This window comes from Sinocyclocheilus grahami, unplaced genomic scaffold (genome assembly GCF_001515645.1).
Source record: "Sinocyclocheilus grahami isolate Dianchi unplaced genomic scaffold, SAMN03320097.WGS_v1.1 scaffold27.1, whole genome shotgun sequence".
In the NCBI taxonomy this organism is placed as follows: domain Eukaryota; kingdom Metazoa; phylum Chordata; class Actinopteri; order Cypriniformes; family Cyprinidae; genus Sinocyclocheilus; species Sinocyclocheilus grahami.
The window spans coordinates 100,441-111,820 of record NW_015505206.1 but is presented as its reverse complement, the minus strand read 5'-3'; the positions used below and the strand labels follow the sequence as shown (position 1 = coordinate 111,820).

General features: G+C 41.1%; 1 protein-coding gene across 5 annotated transcripts; it reads right to left on the bottom strand.

Moving 5' to 3' along the window:
- Positions 1-257: 257 nt before the first annotated feature.
- ubtf (upstream binding transcription factor) lies at positions 258-10,416 on the bottom strand. 5 transcript variants are annotated; one of them, XM_016252468.1, is made up of 23 exons: positions 10,031-10,416; positions 9,136-9,233; positions 7,535-7,585; positions 6,925-7,097; positions 6,698-6,781; positions 6,431-6,586; positions 6,032-6,096; positions 5,822-5,945; positions 5,660-5,724; positions 4,923-4,968; positions 4,703-4,836; positions 4,361-4,502; positions 4,208-4,249; positions 3,993-4,106; positions 3,717-3,872; positions 3,473-3,619; positions 2,658-2,768; positions 2,418-2,506; positions 2,090-2,279; positions 1,937-1,984; positions 1,647-1,712; positions 1,426-1,527; positions 258-1,191 (listed from the first exon to the last, which is right to left on the bottom strand). In XM_016252468.1, exons 3-23 carry the CDS (start codon positions 7,569-7,571, stop codon positions 1,084-1,086), a joined length of 2,199 nt encoding a protein of 732 aa, XP_016107954.1. In that variant the 5' UTR covers positions 7,572-7,585; positions 9,136-9,233; positions 10,031-10,416; the 3' UTR covers positions 258-1,083. The 5 variants fall into 5 exon arrangements, with proteins under 5 accessions (XP_016107954.1, XP_016107962.1, XP_016107975.1 ...); XM_016252476.1 differs by lacking the exon at positions 10,031-10,416 and adding an exon at positions 9,515-9,989; XM_016252489.1 differs by lacking the exon at positions 9,136-9,233.
- Positions 10,417-11,380: the final 964 nt, after the last annotated feature.

Sequence of the window (11,380 nt, the reverse complement as noted above, 5' to 3'; positions counted from 1 at the left end):
TGCACTGAATTGTGGGGTAACTCACATCCATCATATTTAAAACATACCGTTTTAAAAAGAAAAAAAACAGTTCTTTGGAGCACCAAATAAAACAGTGGTTGGAAAGAGGAACAGAAAGTCAGCTTCAAACAATACATAACCATTATTAACAAATGGAAGAAAAACATGTTGGTGAAAAAAAAAAAGAAGCATATTTCTGCAAGAACATTACTTGCGTTGCCAAACAATTAACTGATAAACTAGTCCTCTTCGTTATGTAACATCAGTCGGTTTTATTATCTGAATGAACAGTGAACTCAAACCCGTCAGCTGTCATGAAACAGCTACGGGCAGCATTCCTAAAACAGGACAAAAATAAATAGTCCATTTTCACCTTTAACCCCTCATCAGGAGCAGATAAGGGTAGCACACAAACGCCTGCTGAACAAGAACCGCGTGCGAGACCAGTGGGGGCCATGCGGCGACATTCAAAATGGCTTCATTGTTCCTGAAAATACCACAATTTTTTGAACCGAAAAAGCAAAAACAAACACCAAAGCAAAAATGGAGGGAGCAGGAAAAGGAGAGGAACAACGCTATTAGGAAGAACAGGAGAGGTACAGACAGAAGAAAAGAAAGCAAACATTCTTCAGAGTGCAATTATTTGGTCCCCTGTACCTCCCGAAATAATCTGTGAAACTAAGAGAGACTCTTTGGCTCATTTACGGAAAAGAAAATGGCACCTGGTGCTCTCTATGTCCTCTAAAATATAAACACGGGGCGTCCTAATAACGCTTTACGACTACTACAAGCCAATAGTAGAGCACTGCACCCTTTTTTCGGTGTTGGGAGGAATTTAGACCATACATCCTCGTACACGTTGCCTAAAATGCTTTAAAACCTGCCAAGCCAATTCATTGAGGGAGTTACAAATAAAAGCAGAAGTGCAGGGGAGAACAGAACAGAAGAGAAGCACAGGAAAGAGTGTGTGAGAGGTGTGACAGCGGGGTGAGCCCCCTCCTGTGGTGAGAAGAGCGCAGTGCAGAGCAGGCTCAGACCCCCGGCTCATGGCTCAGTTCACAGCATTTCTGGCAGTCTGTGGGCTCAGTCTGAGTCTGAGGCTGATGAATCGTCAGAGCTGGAAGCACTGCTGCTGCTTTCTGATTTATTCTCTTTATCCTCAACCTCTTCGTTCTCCATGTCTTCTTCATTCTGGAAGTGAATTTTGAAAGATTATCTTTCATTATTTTCATTCAAAGTATGACAAGGTTTATCAGTTGTCGTTAAAAATTCCCTATGGAGAAAACGAACAGTATTTTTCTGGAACCCGATTGCTGCTCTCCGTATTTCTAATCAATGACAAAACCAATATTGCAAAATCAAAGGCTGATCCTATATCATATACATGTTAAAAGAGCAATGTGACCAGCATGCTATGAACCTTACATCGTCATCATCGCTGTCGTCATCGGAGGATGATCCGTCTTCAGATTCCTTCTCTTCGTCATCATCGTCATCATCATCATCATCGTCATCCTCTTCCTCTTCCTTTGGACAAGGTCACAATTGATACAGAACAATCAATCAGTAGGCCTACATGCTGCTAAAAATTTACATAGTGACCGATAAATGCAGAGTGATTTAAGACTATGTATGATCAAACTCACCGATTGTTTGGCCTTGGGTTTCGCTTTAGCAGCGGTGCCACCTGGTTTTGCTGTGCTCCTTCGTTTCTGCAGAAATGTTTAAGAAAAAACCTTAAACAGACAGAACTACAGGCAGGGAGCGTTACAGAAGAGCCAAATTTAAATATTTTATTTCTTCTTAAATGATTAAATACTACCATTTTACATACAAAATATAAACATTGATTTGAGAAACATCTTATGGTATATAATTCAAGTCTATTTTGACAAGTTAGACTGCAATACTGAGTAGATCCAAATTTATGACTCACCAGAGAATTATATTCTTTATAAGTAGCTCTCTCTTGTGATGATAAACTCTGTGAAGGGGAAAAAATTGAATATTACCGTTGTAATATTAGATCTTTATAATTAAGCTATTTGTGCTAGTGTTGAATAGGTTAAATAACAGTAAAGATACGTACCGCAAGCCACTGCTCGAGCAGCACTTTGTACTGTCTCTGTTTCTCTTCTGCCAGTCTTTTGTAGCGGTCCTTCTCTTTCTGAGGGAGCCGCTGCCAGCGGCCTCCGATTTCACCCATGCGCTCTTTCATGGGCAGATGATTCAGCTCGCCGTTTGACAGCATTTCCTGAGAGAACTTCTGATAACCGTTCCTGAAGTCACAGGTGAAGAGGGCATGAATGAAAAGAGTGGGAAGGTAAGACAAACAAGCTGCCTCAAACACACCAACAGCTTTTTCCTTGTAGAGGTTTAAGATTTGTAGATAACCATCACACACAGAACAAACTTACGAGGGCGGTTTCTTAGGTTCACCATCAAATTTCATTTTCTTCCCAGGGGTGATGACTGGGGCAGGCGATCGCATCTCACTCAGCTCTCTCTGCACAAGACAGAACAATAAAACGGGTATGAAATCTTGCACACACAAAGTCAGGAACAATAAAATGCAGACAGCAGACATATGATCAGTAACTTTATTCAAGGCAGTTTGACTTTAATGCCACAAAATGTTTGAATATGTCTGAACTCACTTCATATCTCTTCTGGTCCTCTGCAGCCTTCTTGATCCACATGATCTTTTCTTTCTTCTCCATGGTGTTCCAGGTGGCCTCCATGGCTTTTTGAGCTTTCGCTCGATCATTCTGAGAAAGCAAAGAAGAGGGAGAGATCAGGGGATAATCTATTATTTGATAATAAATTATTTTCATATAGTGCTGGGTGGTATAACAGTATATACTGTCATAAAAAAAAGTGTGGTGCGGCTGACACAGACAAGTAGAACAGCATAAAAGCTTTGTTCGTCTCCGACGAACTGTTAAAGTCGTTATTTTTGTTTTCTCTGCGTACAAAAAGTATTCTCGTCGCTTCATAAAATTCAGATTGAACCACTGATGGCAGATGGACTATTTTGACGATGTCTTTCATCCTTTTCTGGGCCTTGAGTGTTATTTACTTGGCAGTCAATGGGACAGTCACAAGCCTCCCGGTTTTCATTCAAAATATCTTAAATTGTGTTCCGAAGACGAACAAAGCTTTTACGGGTTTGGAACAACATGAGGGTAAGTGATTAATGACAAAATTTAAATTTTGGGGTGGAGTAACCCTTTAATAACTGCTCCATGTTGTCCATTCAGTTTTTGAGAGCAGTGACAGAAAATTGACAATAAAGACATTTATAATGTTACAAACGATTTCTATTTCAAATAGATGCTGTTCATATTACGGTTTTAACTGTATTTGTGACCAAATAAATGCTACTCTGGTGAGAAAAAGAAACTTCTAGTCAAAAACCCAACCCCGACCCAAGCGCTTTCCACTGAATTTTTTTGCCATTATGATTCCATACCTTGAATCGGGCAAGATAGTCTCCAATGACGCTTTGTTGCCAGATATCCTGAGCTGTTTTGGGCGTTTCTGGTAGTTTCCCTTTGTCCTCTTTGCTCTGTTTTTCAGACTCTGCCTTCAGCGTCATCTCCAGGTTTTTATACTTTTCCTACAAGAAAGATTACAGAAGTTGAATACAATTGAATTGGCTAACACAGTAACAGAAGGATCTGAACATCTCTGGGTCACTGAAGTGTCATGATTACCTTCTTCTTGTCAGAAAGCTCATTCCACATGCGGGCCAGTAGTCTTGTGAGCTCCATGTCAGAAAGATCAGGCTTTTCCTGTTGAAGTTTTGGGCGCTTCTCCTCAGAGAAAATAAACATAGCAGAGACAGGAGGCTTGGGCTTCTCTGTACTGGACTGTTGGGATAAAAAAAAAGAAGAGGAAACGGGAATTAAAGAAGTGAAGTTTTAGTGACTAAAGCTCACTTAAATACTAATCCTTTAAATTACCCAAAAATGACTGACTGTTGAACTGACCTTTGCTTTTGAGCTCTTCTTTTTGGAAGCGGGACTACTGCCTCCACCTCCCTTTTTAAAGCTGCCCATCTTCTGTTCTGACAGTATTCTCTGCTGTTCCTCCTCTGAGATACTCTGGGATTCACAGACAACATGTTTAAAATGCAAACCTAACAGAAAATGGTGCAAAAAATGCACCGAGAGCCAAGAGTCTGTTGTTATAAAAGTATACTTACTAATAAGTAACGATTCATCTCAACTTCATATTCTTTCTTTTTCTGTGTAGAGCAGAAAAAAAATGAAAGATGGACAAACTTTCATATGTATCCATGTTGGTTTGTTTATGTTACAAACAAAGGAAGGATACAAAAAAACAATGTGTAACAAACCTGCTCACAGCGCTTTTGGTAGGCATCTTTCTCGCTCTGTTTGAGGAGTTTCCAGCGCTGGCTGCACATGACCATACGCTCTGTACTGGGAACATCTTTCATACTGGACATCAGCTCAGCACAGAACATAGAGTAACCATTACTGAAAGAGAGACAAAATGAGAGATGATGAAAAACGTCACTTACCATATATAAACTCATAAAAAATTAAAAATAAAAAGAATTATTGATACTAAAAGTATTAAAAAAATTATTATTTTTTGAAATCACTAATAAAATAAGCTAACGTTGAAGTGCAACATTTAAAATTTGAAAACAAAACTTCTTATCAGGTAAACGTACGAAGGCGGTTTGTCTGGCCGCCCATCAAACTTGTCTTTGAGCTGTCTCTCTGCTTTGGTCAGAGTGGATTTGACAATGTTCTCCTCTGTCATGTTCATCTCTGGGTGCTGCTGGATAAACTCGCGCATCTTCTCCTAAACAAGGACGAGAAAGATCAAATGTTACAAAGAAGCCGCTACTGATAGCAAAAATATGCCATGTACAATGCAAACGTTTTTACCTCATACAGTTTCTTCTGCTCCAAAGACTTTGTGATCCACTTTATCCTCTTCTTGTCTGAGAGCTGTGGCCACTGCTTGCCAACACTGTCCTTGATGTCTTTGGTAGTCGCCTAGAGAGGTTAAAACAAAAGTGTTTTGCGGCATTCATGTATATGAAGAAGCCAGCATCATTATTTATTTATGAGTGCGAGTGTGTGTAGAGCGTACATCTGGGCGTGCTTTGAGAAAGGCCTTCTTCTCATGGAAGTACCACAGTTGCTGGGGCGTCTTGGGCTTCTCTGGAACATTGGACTTCTTGTTAACGTTCTCAAGAAGGTCGGGATGATCTTGCCTATTAAGAAACACAAACAAACGCTTTAAGAAAAGCCATGATTTAAAAATGTAAATGTGATGGTAAAGTGTCAATAAGTCACTTACCTGAACTTCATCATGCGGAGCATGAAACTCTCCTTTTCTCTGAGAAAGTCTTTCACATATTTCTCCTGTTGACAAAAGGTTCAGTCATAACAAACAGGTCAGTCAAAACAATGCCTGCTTTGTTGACCGATCTAGAAAGTTAGGTACCACTCAAAACAATAGGTGATCCAGACCAAATAGAAAATATTTGCTTCTTTTCAAAGGGAAAAAAGAGCAGCCACAGATCTGAAATCCACTATACACCAGATGAATCCTAAACCTTTAGCTAATATACCATTATAGTACCCACATCTCCAAAGACTTTGTGATCCACTTTATCCTCTTCTTGTCTGAGAGCTGTGGCCACTGCTTGCCAACACTGTCCTTGATGTCTTTGGTAGTCGCCTAGAGAGGTTAAAACAAAAGTGTTTTGCGGCATTCATGTATATGAAGAAGCCAGCATCATTATTTATTTATGAGTGCGAGTGTGTGTAGCGCGTACATCTGGGCGTGCTTTGAGAAAGGCCTTCTTCTCATGGAAGTACCACAGTTGCTGGGGCGTCTTGGGCTTCTCTGGAACATTGGACTTCTTGTTAACGTTCTCTAGAAGGTCGGGATGATCTTGCCTATTAAGAAGCACAAACAAACGCTTTAAGAAAAGCCATGATTTAAAAATGTAAATGTGATGGTAAAGTGTCAATAAGTCACTTACCTGAACTTCATCATGCGGAGCATGAAACTCTCCTTTTCTCTGAGAAAGTCTTTCACATATTTCTCCTGTTGACAAAAGGTTCAGTCATAACAAACAGGTCAGTCAAAACAATGCCTGCTTTGTTGACCGATCTAGAAAGTTAGGTACCACTCAAAACAATAGGTGATCCAGACCAAATAGAAAATATTTGCTTCTTTTCAAAGGGAAAAAAGAGCAGCCACAGATCTGAAATCCACTATACACCAGATGAATCCTAAACCTTTAGCTAATATACCATTATAGTACCCACATCATTTCCCATTTGCTTACATCCACATCAATTCTTCTTTTATAGTGGTTCTTAAAAAAAGGTTACAGACTACTCTAAGTGACGTTTCCTTTTAATTTTATTGCACTCACTTTTTTACGCTCTGGGAGCTCCTTGTATTTTTTGGACAGGATTTTTGTGAGATCTAGGTTGCTCATCTCTGGATGTAGTTTAGCGTACTTGGCACGCTTCTCCATAAAGAAACGGAAATACGGTGTCAATGGCTTTTTGGGGAAGTCTGGGTGCTTCTGCAGAGGGGACAAATACACAAAAAGTTAGTATTTGCTATCGTTGCAAGCAATAGGAAAACACTGTCATTTTAACCCAAGCTTTCAGCACAGAACCATAAGACTGTCTACCTTCAGCTTCTTTCCTTTGTATGGATTTTTGACGTAGTCCTGCGCATCCACGATCAGCTCAGTAAGGGTGCGGAATTTGCGAATCTGAGTGAGGAACAGGAATATTAATGTGATAACTGCATAATCATTGTCCTATGGCATTGAACATTGTCCTATCTACTGATCAACAGCTAACATATTTTTGATTTATGTTTCAGTTGAAACTCATTGATCACTGACTAGCGTACCTCACGTGAAACTTCATGCCATTTCTGTTTGCACATCTCCCCAGAGTAAGAGTTGAAAGCCACTTTCTCCCAGTCCAAATGGGACTCGGACGTCTTGTACTTGGCCAGATCTTTTTCCGGCAGGTTCCCCTTTATGGCATCCAACAGCTTCAACAGGTCATTCTGCTCCCAAGCTGGAAGAAAACATTATGGCAAAAATGATTTCTGAGATCCAATGCACACATCTTCACGCAGATTAAGAAAAAGGTAGATGTTTGTATTTCACACAAAGGTTAAATACAGGTTCACATGCAGTGGGGAGCAAGGTTTATGCCAAGAGCAATTTGTTTTACAAGGCGATTATTGCCAGGAGTATAAACCTAATTATTTATACTTTATTATTACTTTGCATGCAAGGTATACATTTTATCAGAAAATGCATCCCCTGGGAATCAAACCAATGATTTTGGCATTGCTCTACTGCTTGAACTATCAATTCAACAGATATTTAGAAACCAAAATGCTCTTTTAAAATGGTCCTATTAAAGCTATATCCATGACCATTTTTTAATGTATAATAATATTCATAAACAACAGAAAATCACAGATCTAAACGATGCATGTTTCTTACTGGGTTCTTTAGCAGAGGAGTCCATTTCTCCATTCATTGTCTGGAATCACTCTAAAAAAAAAAACTGGTTAATTATATGAAGGACTACAAAAGTTGAAAATCATACTTTCATGGCTTTAACCCTATACTAGTTTATTTCCAGTAGCTTTAAATTAAATATCAATTATTTTGCGTCAAATGACTCAAAAGTGTTTATATTGTGAAAAATCTTTTTTCCCCCTGACTTAAAAGTTTAATGAGTGCAGTGTAGGTGTTTTAATGTCTCGAACAGTAATTGCTGCCTGAAGAGTGGAATTAAAATCCAGCCCGACACATAATGGTTGATGTTCATTACACCGCCCCTAAGCGTTTACGCTCCATCGTGAGACAGAGCCCATTGCTTGTGACGGTTTCAAATCTCAAATAACTCTGCAGTCGACACCAGCAAGAGCAGCCAATCCGTCTAATCTTCCATTTTGTCCACTCAACTAAGACTTGCAGCGGCTTCTCCTGCTCTCTGCGCGCTTTTCGAGGCGAAATTGGAGCATATTTTCGGCGGACGAGAGGATACTGGGAGGTACTACAGGAGGAAGCAGCGTTTTGGGCGATAGGCAGGCGGCTGCCTGTAGACGGACCAGCTGACCACGGATCGGGATCTGTTTTCGGTCTGCGTCGAGAGCGAGGGGGAAACACAGCCAGGGATCATCATGAGTGACTGCTACAGCATGCAGCACCAGAGTCTGCCTCCAAACCGACGGGGCGCGGGGCTCCGCTTCCGCCACGGACGCGTTCTGGGTCGCCACCTTAGATGCATAGCGACTGTTTGAAAATGCTCGAGTATGGAGGGCTAGTCATAATCTGATGTCGTTTAGCGAACGAGTGCGCAGACTAAATTAGTCACAAAATGGCACGACTCTTTTCCAGGGCGAGGCGTCGCCGCTGAGATGAATGTGTAATGGCGGCGCGCGAGCCAGCAGAGTCCAGCTTTAAAATAGACCCTGGCTGAAGGGCATTTACCACCACCATGAAATGTTACTAAATAAAGTGGGTGGCATGATAATCAGAACCTGTTTGAGCATAATAGAGCGTTCCTACTATAGAAATGCTCAGGAAAACGATTTTGTGGATTTGAAGCGCATTTATGAACAAAAGCTTTGTAGCGGGGCTCTAATGTAGAGTGAAGAATTCAACTACGTCTAAGTTGAAGTGTTTAAGTATTTATAAGGGTACATTTAAAATGAGTTTAAACTTAAGACCGTTTTCCATATCAAAACCTCATTAAATTATATCATTGTTGCTGTTTGATGTTGAAAACTCCGCTTTATTGATTTAATTATAAACTCGACAACATTGTGTCCACGCGTGGAAGTGCTACAAATGATAGCCTCAGAGATATCTGAAAATGCGTTTTTAATGAGGGAAAAAATGTTACACTGTTAAACCGACCTATGACTTGACCTACACCGGAGCTAGCCGGCTATAACTAGCATTGAATCCCCCTAAAGCCCTGGTGAAAGCTGAACCGACAGTCGCCAAAAATAACCCTAAAACGCGGCTAAAATCAAGCCTTATTATGCGCTGCTAAAAGGAGCTTGTAACCGGCGTCTAAAATGTTCTCTTACCGTGAAGAAATCCGGTGGTTTACCCCGATTTCGAGTGATGAGGAATGCGGGGTGAGAGCACGGTTTGTGCAGCCGTATGGCAGCAGGGTCTTCAAAGGCTTGAAAAACAAAAATTAAAGAAATATACGATTAATTTCACCAAGTACGCGGTGGTTGAAGCACAATTATGAAAAGCGAGATCCACTCGTTTAGAAATGAATCAATCTGGTCTCTAAACGTGTCATTTAGTTCCAAGTCACAATGTAAAAACGCAACAGCCGAGAGAAAGGACGCTTCACTGGCGTGACGACTGTTCTCGAGCCGCCATACTACCCTCCATGCGCTGCTGCTGCGAGCCCAGTTCACCTCCTCCACCGAGAGAGAACGGCTCTAAACTCACCCGGTTCGCTCCTCAAACACAGATAACCCGGAAAACTGTCAAATGTGATCGCAAACTTTGCTTTCACGGCAGGCGCAAGCGAAACAAGCCCACACGGTGAGATAACCGAGCTCCCTGATGGCGAACCAGAGGCGGCTGCTTCTTCCCTCCACGAGCCTCATGGAGCCCTGACTCGGAAATGAAGGCGACCGCGAGGGCTCCACACACGACAAAGCGCGCTTAAAAACGAGGTTAGCGGCTCCTGGAGTTGTATTCGGAAACTAAACTGTGGTAGATAAACGCAGGATGTTTTTCCGCGAGTCACAGGACGGGAAATTTGGGTAAGGCGACCTCGGAATGTACCGTGCCTTGCACCAAGTCAACGCGATTTTAAACGAGGCGGCTTTACAAAAACGAAGCGCACGAACGTTCTAAAATCCGAATGTTTCGAATTTTTGCGTTGCATCTAAGGTTGTGTTTTTTTTCAAGGTTTGTTTACCCGACGCTGGGTAGGATGAGGCGCTGGTTAGCTCTTACCTGTCGCTGCTTGTGTGTGGAACTGGTGCTGGAACAAGGGGAGGGTTGAATGTTAGCCAGCACTGCGCCGCCGGTCCAGGGCACGGGCGCTCCAGTCCCCGCAGAGCTGAGAGACTTCCCCCCGCCTCCATCTCTCTCGCTCTCCTTCCAGTCAGCGCGCAGCTCTCTCGATCCGCTCATTTCTCTTTCCAAAGAGACATCCGCATTTTCAATCTCTCCGCTGCTATAGCCGCTCGCATCACGGATGGGTCGCCTGGGCTTCGCTTCCATTTGGATTATAAACTCGGAGCTGCCGAGGCGCCCTCAAACCTGCAAGCGCATGTAGCCTCTCGGGCTTGTTCTGAACACATTTGTTCACTCGTGATGACCATGTGAAGTTTTAATAAATAGTGAATTTGATTGAATATGTTCCAGAGTGATTTCTGTTTTTATTTATGCTTTTTTTTTTTTTTTTTTATAAAAAAAAGAAAAGAAAAGCAGTTTTCTTGAATTTAGTAAAACTCCCAACGTGCATGTGTGATGTTAGAAGTGAACTACTGTTGTGTACTTCAAACATCTTTTCGGTATTTTCAGTCTGACAACTTCATCTTTTTGTCACGTTAAATAATTAAACCCCACCTTGTCTGTTTGTGGGCGTCACCTGTGAGGTCCAATCAAGACGTTCTGATTTGGGGAAAACATGATTTTCCAATGAGCGCCCTGATTCGTTAAACATCAGAGCGGTCACGTGCGCATTTCATTGGGATGCCACAGTCCAGCACTGATCGAGCACGCCTGCCTCCGCTAACAACACAGGCCAGCGATTCCCAACTCTCTGTCTGTTATTGCAGTGTTTCCCAACCTTTCTTTAGTCGCGGCACCCTTTGGAAATTTTAACAAACTTGTGGCACCCTACAAAATTAACTTTATCACAATATTTGAATTTCTAACTTCGATATGATCATTTGAAAAGTATAGATATTCGGTACAGCAGGGAAGAACTGCAGAATATAATGTCATACAGATATTTTTAATATTATTAAAACATTTTGTCCATCAATGGTGGCAATCAGCAGGCTAATTTCTAATGAAGAGACCAATTTATGACAGATTTTAATGTAGGCTTTTATACATAAGTAAACATTATTTAATTACCATTATAACTAGCTATCTCACAATGTTTGCTCACTCAGTGTTTTTTTTTAATTTTACAGTGGGGTAATTTTGGTGCAGTAGCAACCTTTGAATTGAATAAAAAATGACATGTAAGTAGTCAGTAATAAAATAAGAACAAATAAAGAAATTAATAATGATAGCACAAATAAAAAATGACGACAGGCCTTCAAATTAAATAAATTGTTTTTTAGTTTT

Coding starts and splice junctions, on each gene's coding strand:
- ubtf (XM_016252468.1), bottom strand. CDS start 7,571: ATGAATGGAGAAATGGACTCCTCTGCTAAAGAACCCA. Junction 5,725..5,821: donor TTCTCAAAGCACGCCCAGAT/GTACGCGCTACA, acceptor TAACCTCTCTAG/GCGACTACCAAAGACATCAA. Junction 2,280..2,417: donor GAACCTAAGAAACCGCCCTC/GTAAGTTTGTTC, acceptor CTGTGACTTCAG/GAACGGTTATCAGAAGTTCT.